The sequence below is a fragment of the Anopheles aquasalis genome, chromosome 2 (genome assembly GCF_943734665.1).
Source record: "Anopheles aquasalis chromosome 2, idAnoAquaMG_Q_19, whole genome shotgun sequence".
NCBI classification, from domain to species: Eukaryota; Metazoa; Arthropoda; class Insecta; order Diptera; family Culicidae; genus Anopheles; species Anopheles aquasalis.
In genome coordinates, this window is record NC_064877.1 from 86,321,773 (window position 1) to 86,333,146 (window position 11,374).

General features: G+C 49.6%; 2 protein-coding genes across 3 annotated transcripts in view; both read right to left on the minus strand.

Annotated features, from left to right (window-relative positions):
• The window catches only part of LOC126572752 (tRNA-dihydrouridine(16/17) synthase [NAD(P)(+)]-like), a 70,608-nt gene that overhangs the window by 44,965 nt on the left and 14,269 nt on the right, over positions 1-11,374 (minus strand). The window lies entirely within an intron of this gene.
• Positions 7,204-11,374, minus strand: part of LOC126572750 (uncharacterized) — a 7,733-nt gene continuing 3,562 nt past the window's right edge. The window contains exon 1 of the mRNA XM_050232343.1: positions 7,204-11,374. This exon is cut by the window's right edge and continues 3,562 nt beyond it. Within this exon, the coding sequence (XP_050088300.1) occupies positions 9,615-11,374 (1,760 nt within the window). The 3' untranslated portion in view covers positions 7,204-9,614.

The window sequence follows — 11,374 nt, forward strand, 5'->3', positions numbered from 1 at the left end:
GAGATGCGTGTCCTTGGACGAGGACGACGATGATCACGTGTTGGTATTGCGTTTGCTTCTTCCATCTCTAACCGTTCCCTTTATTCGGGGTCTTCGATATCTTACTGGGCAGCGCGCGAGCGTGCAAAGATTATCCAATGGCGATAAGAACCACACCCCCATTATTCGGGGTGGCTTTTTCCTCCTTTTTCTGCTTACGTTTTCAGGGGCGATTGTACGACCGAACCTCGAAAGCCCAATCAAACCGCACCACCGTGCCAGTGCCATCGGTGGGTCACACCAGAGCCAGAGCAAGAATGTCGTTGATTAAACGAGATTACAAAAACGTGATTTTTCATATTAATTTCCCCCCCCCCCCCCCCCAAAAACGTCGTCTTCGTCGGTAACTAAAGCCATCCTTTTCTTTATTCGCAACGTTGCACTTTCAGTTGACACCTTTTTCGCCTATGGGACACGTGGATCTCGTGGTGCCTTGGGTCCCTCTCAAGCTAATCATTTTCTTATCTCGAGGTCATTAGAGTGCCAGTGGTGGCCGCGTGTGTAAGAGCGGGGTTCCAGAATGCGTGGCGCATGTTTAATTTGCGCCGCTGGCGCTAACACGACCCCGGAGACAAATTGCTGGTTCGGAAGACAAACTCACACCCATACACTTTTTGGCCATCGTTTCCGTGGACTTTTTTGGGATTTGGATACATAAATTCCAATCCAGTGCGCTGCGTTGCTAAAAGTCGGCGGTTGTTCGGACGGCCAGTAGGTCGGTCGGCCGGTCGGTGACCATAAAAATGATAAAAGCGGACGCTGGGGCTTTCCATTTAACTGAATGGAGGGGGTCAAAGGGGAAAGGAAGCGAGTGGCGAGCTGGTGCCGGCCGTTTTCTTTTCAGCCTATTTTCAGCCCTCGGGGCCATTACTCCGATGAAATCCTTTTAAACTGAAGTAACATTTGCTGCCAAAAAGAAGCAAAAAAAGGAAAGAGAACTTTGGAGAAAATGGAAAAGAATTCCCCATGCCGGTGGACCGGTGCTGTTTTGCCGGAGAGCTAACAGATTTCGTTGTATTCAAAATATGCTCCCCATCAGAATCCGGGGGCTTTTGGACCCCAGATTGGCCGCCGAGCGGGTTAAAACAGGCTAAAGAAAGCGAGCAAGCAATGGTTGCGTGCATCCGTTTACTAGGCCTTTTTTTGACACGAAAGACTTTTTTTACAATCTTGCTTGCGCTTCCGGCACGGGTTTATGCCGATTTGAAACTCGTTACTTTTGGGCCTCCCCTAAAGATGGCCATTTTATGATCTCGGTCATTTTTCGCATCTGTTTACTCACCAAATTCTCGGTAAGGGAAGGCGCCACACGCCGGGCCCCTTGCCCCTTAGGCATTTTTTCACGATTTCCGCGAGAAAGGCGCGGGATTTACTTCACGGTCCTACTTGCCAGTTGCTTTCAGGATTCGTTTGGCATTGACTACTTTGATCTCCGCTCAGAGAGTGAATGAAATAGTTCCTAGAGGACCCTGCGTGAGAAGAAAGGTCACGCAAATGTCGTTATGTCGCATTCTTCGGAGCTAGAAAATACTAGCGGTGTACCATCGGTTGAAACGGGCATGATCCGAAAAGATGAAAGTGAGAACCGACCAGAGCCCGACGTGGTTTTAATTGTTTTCCTCAAATACTTTCCACACCACAATGCGAATAATTGAAATTCCTAGAGTTTGCATTCCGTTCCGCTTTGTGCTTTAATTTCTCTTCAAAACAGCGTCCAAATGACGGCCTTCTACACATGAATCCACCCAGCTTAGAGGGACTTTTTCGTCTAAATGTCGTCTGTAGTATGGCGGCATATAACGAGTATTGCACAACAACGCTCGTGTGTGGGTGACTTCCTGGCTTTCTAACTAGCAGCGACCGGATTTCTGGTCACCCGCTGGTGCGCTTCCGGCGAAGAATTTATTTCCAAGCGTGGCGTAAATTCCGGAACTCGGTCGCTTTGCGTCCAAATCGACCAGCGAACGGCGAGCCCAAGGAGGGCACCTTCCTCACGGGATTTTTTGCAGCAACAAAACCAACCGAACGGGACACAACCAAGCTTCAACCACGTGTGTTGAAGGCTTTCAGTAGCATATATTCCACATAAGAAGGCACTGCAAGCGGGCTAAAGGATGACAGAAAAAGAGGCACAAAACACGGCACGGAGCGAAGATGACACAACCAGCGTAGTGCAGCGCCAGTCATTTGCATCTGAATTCGATGAGTTTTGCAAATGCCAGAACCATCCGCTTCCTATTCTTTGCTGCGCGTACTTGTCGTCCTTTTTTTGGAGGCAGACAGTACGTGGCATACAGAAATATGCGAGAAGGAATGGCACAGTTGGCAGGCGAATACGGGGTGGAAAGATGAAGCAACGTGAGTGTGGTTGCGGTGCGGTTTTTCAAGAACTATTTCCCCGTTGGTGACTTGTTTTGAGAAGTTTTATAAAATCTTCAACTATGCTATGCTGATCATGGCATATTTTATGATACAAACATTGTGGGCCCATTGAATCCATTGTAAACGTAAGTTGTATCCCCTGCACCAGCAATGTGAAGGATCTGCTTCGACCTATCAAGGTATGCGTCTTCTTTTTTGCAGCAGACTTTACCATCCCCAAAGCTAAATCCCTCAAATCCATCCACTCTACCGTCTGCCAGTGGCATAAGTAAGGTTATGCTCCCCTTTCAGTTTTGCCTAACAACAACAACAACAATACTGCCGAAAAGTCACGAGAACGAGTCTGGTGGTGCCCATCGATGATGGCTTCTTTGATGCTGCGCTCCGTAACATTGCGCTTGAAGCAGACGAAGTTCAAAAGTTGTCAGGCACTCCACACCTTGCCGCTCCAGCACCACCGACTTTAACCCGAGCGACATCACGTCGGAAGCGTCGGACTTATGCTGCTGACATGTGTGTGCTCGCGCTCTTCTCTTCGATTGTTTGTGCCGCGGTCATGCAAAGCCAAAAACTCCCTCAGCGCATCGTCATCGTGTGATGGATGGTGGAAGTGTGACTCCGCTGTCTCTACCGCTTGTGGTGTCTCTCTCTCTGCTTTTATCTTTTTATGCGACGGATGCTTTGGAGCAAAATTCGATTTTTATTCGTTAAACTTTGACTCACAGGGGAGGAGAACCGGAGAACCGGAGAACCGGAGAGAGAGAGAGAGCTCAGTATACGCTTAGTTTAACTTTTTCCTTGTGATATGTCTTCGGTGGTACGGGAATTGGAACATTACTTACTGCCAGGGTGACAATGTAGCAGCGCGTGTAGCAGCCTTTCCTAAGTAGCGTCGTCGTCGTGCCACCCTCACGCCGCAGGAAGCGGTCCTTGTGTTGTTTGTGCTTTGTGTTTACTTTACGACAAGCATGTGTGCCAACAAACGCCAGACAAAGCCTGCTGCTACTGCTGTCAAGGCGAAATGACGCCCCCGGGAGTGTGAGTTTAACGAATTATACAAACATGGCCGTTAATGGAAACTAAGCTTTTGTCACGGTTTGCCAAAACATTACTGTGCCAGAGAACGGAGTCGCGGCATTTGTCGCGGCCGGTTATTTCGGGGAATGCTACAGAGAAGTTGTTCAAACAGAATAACACATCATTTCGGACAATCTGAATTTGGAATCATCCAAGGAGCATGCGTTAAGGATTTTCCAGGTATCGCACCGCTCCCCCGGGGGATATCACTAAATAGTTTATTATTTGCTTCATTAAATTACGATTCGATGTTCATCTGGTTGCATAAATCATCCGCTCACTCGCCCAATAGAATGTACCCTCAACTGCGGAACTGCGTGTGCGCTACTGCTGAAGGGTTCGTCCTGACATTTAAGTCGATAAACAACGGAACCATATCCTGGACGCGCGCGTGGCGTGGGGATACGTTGTCGTGACCCCCAACGCCGATGTCACCGTGTCCCATCAGTCTTCGTTCGCGTTCGAGCACCGTGTCCTGCGTCCTGTGCCGGCTGTGTCTGCGTGTGTTCGCGCATACGATGGACCACTTCAATATCATCGCGTATGCCACTCACGTCCACCTTACACTGCGCGCGCGTTCCGTTGCGACCGGTGGTACGAAGAGCGCACATGGGGCGCAACTGCTGAACCACGTGGCCTCCCCCCCTCTTCCTCTCAATCCCTCTTTCCCACCGGAGAACCATATTTATGTTCATTAGCTTAATGTTTGGCGAACCGTGAATCCTAAATACACCTGCCTGGCTGCTCTACAACATCGACTGCACCGTAGGTACCCGTGCCTGTCCCGTTATCGGAAAAGGGATCTGGGACCGCGGCATCAGACGGGTGGAGGCTGATAGAATCGATCGATAGGATATTCCTGGATATGGCGTACCGATCGAGGATTGGAATGGAGTTACTCGGTGTCGAGGGAACGGAATAGGATTGATTTAGATAACAGCGTTAGCGGGAATTAGCTGTTTACGGTAGGATGAAGAAATCAGAACGCAAAACAGAAGCCCGTCCTCCCCGACCGCACCCTGCCCAAATCCAGATTGCGTCACAATGAACTTCCCCAGTATCCGGAATCCTACGCCCCGATTACGCCACATATCAGACCACTCCCCCCCGGTCCATTCCAACAGGGAACGGGAACGGGATGTGTGATGTAATGAAAACTAATTATCTGCAACTGTCGACCTAGCTAGCTTTCCGGTGACCAAATGACTGGAATCGATCGGACGTAACACTAGATAGGACTTGGGATAGGGAGTAGTGTAGTCCAGGATGCCAGAAATCCTACATAATGAATCGACATGAAATACCGACAAAGGCTTTTCCATCGACAGTTCTGCGAATTCTGTGTCCTAATTCCCAAAAAAAAAAATGCTAACCGGCGCTCCCCCTCTGACGTGGTTCCTTTTTTGTTTGACACTTGCTTCAACGGGCAATCACAGGACGCATCAAGCCGACGACGAACAGTGACCGAATAGTTGCCACCAATTTCAAGCATCTCAGCTGCCGCCGACGAGCTACCTCCTCCGTATCCTCCCTCCACCAACGCATATCTCTTTCTCCTTTCTGTCACGTCGCTCGCATAATAAATAGTTTGTCACAGCCTTTCCAGCCAGCGTCGACAGCCAGTTGGAACCGGAAGGTTGTTTCCCTTCCCCTCGTAGGCACACACTTTTGGCACAAGTTTCAAGCAAATGAACTTTCGGTTCCATTTTTCATCCTTCCCATCCTTCCGAGTTCCGCCATACGCCGTCCGCCGTACGTACTTTGCCGCGCCACGTTAGGCACAGGATTTTTCGGTCAGGAGTTTGTCTGACTGTGCCTGGCTGCATGCTGGGGAAGTTCTTGCTGCAGAGAGTCCAATCAATGGACCAGCCACACATGTGCGCATAAATTTGGCGCCATTTCGAGGGTACTAGTAGGCAGTAGTGACGTGTATGGCCTAACAGGCCCCTGGCTGGTACGCTACACTGCGGGTACATACCATTGACTATGGTGCCTGGAGCTTTTATTCAATTTCTTCCGAAAAACGCATGAGCTGGAGGGGGGATGGGAGGCTAGGTGAGCATAGGTGCGAGCTGGTCTCTCATCAACCCCTGCCGTGTATGTGTCCACAAACCGGATACGGAGTAAGGTGTGGTGCGCTTCGATTCGGGCGCGTCTTGCGGTTGAATCATGAATTATTTAACAGCATATTTGGTGAACGCAAAAAAGTGACAAACTCTACGTTACCGAGGAATAGGAGGCCGAAAGCGGAACCGAACAATGATAAGGATGCTATGGAACAACATAAACATGCGAGTCCGTTGCAAAGTGGCAGCGACAAACAACTACCCCCGGAAAACGAGCTACACGAGATATGAAGTGGGCGCGCGGGGAACGAAAACATATTTTACACAACAGATATCGAGCTTCATCGAATCGATCGAGCGCTTGTATCTGCCAGCGTGTAACGGAGTAGCGACGGAATTTACAATCAAAAATATGTTTGAAATAAGAGCTACAATGTCTGGTACATGATGCTTTGTGTTTGCTTCCTCCGAAACCGGCATGTTGTGCTGCATTCCTTTCTAGAGATCATAAAATTATGATCCGCATCGTAAACGTTACGCGCTTGTTCTGAGCAAAAAGAGTTGCCACATGCTGAGCTCTAGGAAAGATTAAAGCACGTCTGCTGGCTTTAAACCAGAGAGCCAATGAATTGGATAAGACAGAGCATTACGGATCCTTACACAACGGAAGCACAACCCGAATCCGCACGGAATGGTTCCGGCCTTCCAAACACCATCAACACACGCCAGGGAGCGGCGGGTTGGACCTTTCTCATCGGTCGGTTCCGACCCCGCAGCTCGTTTGTCTTGGTGGAAATCCGAAAGAAAACTGACTTTCTCGCTGGTGCGTGGAAATTTTGTGGTTTCTTCTTTCTCCGAGGCGGTCGATCGTTCGATTGAAAGCGAAATCGGAAACCGACTGCCATCCGACTGGTGCTGTGCAGTGGCTGTGGCGCAGTGGAACCACCCACCAAGGGCCGCCGCAGCCGCCGTTCGATGGTGAATCAATAAATGGCAAAATATAGCGCTCCATGAAATCTATTGAATCTCGCAATCTGGCGAGATGGTAGCATCTTTGAAAGAGAACGAGAGATACGGTAGATACGGTAGACTTTGGTAGTGTTTGCGTTCCTCTAGAGGCCAAGTGCGCTTCCAAGGACCACGCAGTACCAATAAAGTCGATCAAATAAAGGCAAAACTCGACCGGCAAGGCGCCGGAGGCCCCCCGCCGGGGTGGTTGCGCACTCTGCTTCCGTCCGATTGGACAAATGGATCCAGCCCGATCGATGGACTGAAAAAGCACGAACCGAACATCCGCGAACTTTGCACCGTTACGGGGGCCCGCGTAAGGAAAGTTCACAAAGAAAATGAATTAATTCTAATAATTGAAGGGATTCGACTTGAACTTTCTGAACCGTGCTCACTAACGGGTCCCAACGAAAAACGATTGCTGGAATGATTGCCGATGAAAGTGGCAATCGAAGTCGGAGTCCTAATTGGAAAAGCAGTAATTCCATGGCATTCTATGCTGCCGGCGCATTTTGCTTCGAGCTGTCATCAACGTACAAATTGTCATCTGAAAAGTGAAATCACTGTAGCTTCTCTTTCTCAAATAAACAGTTATTTATTATTACTGTATAATATATAATATGTTTCCCAACATCATCACTCACTCAACGCCTCAATCAAGTAGTCTTCTCGGTGCGTCGATCGCTTCGTTAACCACTGTGTTGCGTCAACTCTATCTTTTTACATTTACTACCAACAAACTGTTGCTGGCTCTCTGCTCATTCTGCCCTTAGCAATTCACCCATTTTCCTCAATTTTAATACAATCCCCAAAAGCCCTGTTCTCTTTCGATCCTCCTTTTTCCCCGTCGAAAATGCAACGTTTTACCACGAGCATTACGAGAATAAAAAAAAAAACAAAAAATAACATAAAAACCGATCGGAAAAATTCGACAAAACACACACGCTTCTCGCAGCAAAACGATTTGCACGCACACATTTATCGCCTTTCAAAGCGATTCAGCACATTTCCTTTCGCTTTTAGTGCGAGAGATTCACACATTCTTTTATCAGGATTTTCGCACAAACATACATCACCACCTCCCACCACCTTTTTCCTTTGTCTCACTCGATGCGATACTGTGCGTTGGGGGGATCATCATTTCGGGTGTGCAAGCACGATAACACGATTATTTGCTATTCGGCTCCGTAGCCCAGAGGGTAACTATCCGTTTCCGTCGCCTGCCCTCTTTATGCCCTTAACGTATTCAATGGTTTACACTAAATCTGTGTCTCCCGTTTATCATATTTTAGCACCACCAGAGTCGTTTGTCTCATTTCCATCACCACCACCCACAACATACGATGGCGCGCGCCGCCACACCGAAAGCGTAACTTTTTTAACTTATCTACCGGGAGGGGGTCTTAGAGGGCGAGATTGTGTGCGTTTCCTAGCGCGATCGGAAAAGGGAAATTACTGTATCAGGTGATCGATTCCATCTAGTTTATCCTTTTCGTGGTGTGGATGATGCACAAACACACGCGCACACGGACATACACAGATACATACATCCCACATGACAGATAAAGCGGGTTTAATGTGCCTCTGACACAAAATGGACCATTCGGTAGTTGGGTTACCCTTTTTACTTATCCCGTTGCCATACTGCCCATAAACGCATTGATGCCCGATATGATTTGTACATCTTTAATATAGAAACGAATTAAATCATAGCAAACTGATCATGAGACATAGCAAGCTGTGCCTTTGTTCTTCCTTATTCAACCACAGATTGACGTATATCAATAGCTTCGACTGTTTTATTACGATTTGCGCCTCGGAAAAAATATAGAAGAACCGTCTGTTGACCAAATTTCAGTGATATTGTGTAGATTTTGACGACTTGTTCCCAAAGTGAATTTAATGTGAAAGAAAAATTGCGACGGTTTCAACGGCGTTTTTCTCAGTGGCAATCTCAGTGGCATCCATTTATGGGCAGCACAGCAAGAGCATCCCACAGTGTACGGATAGTTGCCGGATGACGGAAGTGAGAAGAAGAATGGCTCATTTGTACACGGATATTAGGTGTAGGAAGAAGCAGAGAAACAACAGAGGATACACGCATCACACATCACGCACACACCAGTCGAGTGGTACAAAAACACACATGCACGCATCCTGGTAGCTGCGAAAGAGACCTGCCAGGTCGTGTGCGGGGGAGGATATCTCACTAACAGCTGCGCTGTACGTCAATTCATCACGCGGCCCTCTTCACCACAACCAACGTGCTGCCAACGTGTAAATCTAACAAACAACACGGGGCCCTTCGACGTCCTTACAAGGTGTGTCACTATGCGCCTGCTGCGATTTACAGTCTACCGTGAATTCGATGTGTCAGTCTTGCTTGTTCGCAAGGAGCGTACGAGATCCTAGTATGCCTCGTACCGGAGCATCATACTGGCGAACGCTGTTCCATCTGCGCCATGTACACCGGCAACAAAAAAAGCCCCCGGAATACATAAGACTCGAATTTCGTCTACCCTACTTTGATTTCACACATTCGTCCATTTTCACTAACATGGCGTTTATGGCGTTGGAATTTTCCTAGTATAAAAAAGAAACGACGGGAGTTTTTTTTTGTTGCTTATTCCGCTTTCGCTCTGCTGCTAACCGTTGGCCGGACGCGTTTTGATTTACGTTTTCACGGGGTGTTTCGAAAGAAAATTCGTTGTATTCGACAAAATATCCTCTATCCTTTGCTGTGCGTCCGGTATTGTAACCTTCGCGACCGGTATTGTAACCAGGAAAATTTAGACTTTTGTTTGGTTTTTGCTAACTGACGGCAACATGTTCTGTTCTTTGTTTTGTATCTACTTTTCAATAAATCAATACACTTGACCATCACCTCGTCGTCGTCGTCTTCGTCGTCTAGTCTTGTACTCTTGAACCTAACGGATACCACGGTCACGGACACCTAAGGAGGTAAGCCAAGCTACTATTCGTGTATATCAACGTCAACGGGGGGGTTAGGTAGTAACATAGCCTCTTTCTAACTCCTCTCGATTATGGTGACTGATCGGTATAACCGGTGGTGGCTACCTGAAATGAAGCCCCGACACCGCCACCACCACCACCATCGTGAATCAACAGGTTATTGGTGCTGCCAGCGCTTGCCGTCGCCGAGCTGGGTGCACAAACGTGACGACAGGGAAGGGGAGAGGTCGGATTCGACAGGCCGGACTCGTGGATCGGTGACAGCGTCGGACTGCGATTGCGGAGGACCGTCTTCCGGCGGCTTCTTCGATATGCTAGCGGTGGATGCACGGGCACTCGCACACCAACAATGCCATTCGTACTCGATGACGATGTCGAAGGTGTTCCGTTCGAAGGCGCTGGTTGATAGTCAAAACCGGCCGATAGATCGGGCAGCAACTGCTCACAAATCCCTCCACCACCGCCTTTCAACCGACGACGAGTGGGTGGCGGTAGGACGGGCATCGTGATCGAGGGTCGCTCCACAGAGTGGCCATTGCTGGGTGAACGCCGCTGGACGGTTGGTGATCCCGTTTCCGAAGCACTTCCGGATGCAGCTGAGGCGGCTGCCGCTAGCATTGACATTCCGAACCCAGGCACGGATAGCAGCGCGCTAGCGTACTCGCAGGACGTCATCGGTCTTATCTGGTTCTGTTTAATCAACATCGGATTGTGGCCATTACCATTGGTGTTGCTGCTGCTGCTGCTGTTGGTGCTGCTACCTGCGGCGATCGTTGCTACAGCACTAGCACTGCCACCAGGGCTGGGATTTGGCGACGTACCAGAGCCCGTTGGTCGTGCTCGCGGACGTCGATACCGATCGATCATTCGCATCATGTGACGCAATCGCACAACAGGCCAGGGCCGTACCAGCCGGGCCCGTGGACGCTTCGGAGCGGGCGATACATTCGCTCCCTGCGTCGTCGACGATGGTGCATTACTGTTCCGCAATGAGCCACTGCCTCCCCCTCCTCCTCCTTCGGCTCTCGTCACTTCATTACCATTGGCATCGGAGTTTAGGACCTGTATGACCGGTTCATCACGGTCCGCAGTGATCACAGGGTTGTCAGTGCCGTTGCCATTATCATTCCAGCCTGGACCTTCTGCACCGGCGGCCGACTGTAACCGTGGGCTTCGGCAAGCACCAGCGCTTGGACTACTTTGAACACTACTGACGGAGTTATTGTTGGCACAGTTTTCATTATACAGCTCAGGTCTTGGACATTGCCCGGATGAGCTGAGTGTGGTCGGATCATCGCTATCCTCGGCAGATCGTTGCCGGTATCGTGGACGCGATCGGCTAGCCTGTTGACGTTGCTCGGTTACGTTTGCGATCGTTGGCAGTCCGGTTGCCGGACTAGCACTCAACACCGAGCGTGATGCGGCTACCGATAGCGTACCGGAGATCGTTCGTACCACACCGACCGCATCGGTACCGGCGGGTACATCCGGACTGTCCGGAACGCTGGAGCAACAGTTCCACTTTCTTTTCCATCGATGATGTTTGGCCGTCGTGAGGGATTTGGCTGCGGCGCAGCAGGCCAACTCTGGTCCTTCCAGTGCATTACCGCCGCTGTTCAACGATCGTGGATGCGCACGCTGCTCTTGCCCACACCGGTGTTCGGCATTCGAACGTGTTTCGATCCGTGCCTGAGCACCGGGTTTCTGTACCTGAACGCTACAAAAGGTGCATCGCTCCGTGTACTGTACGTACGCTTCCTCCGAAGTGGTCGTGGTCGTCGTTAGTGTCGTCATGGTGGTGGCCATTAGTGTAGCGGCAGTCGCTGCTG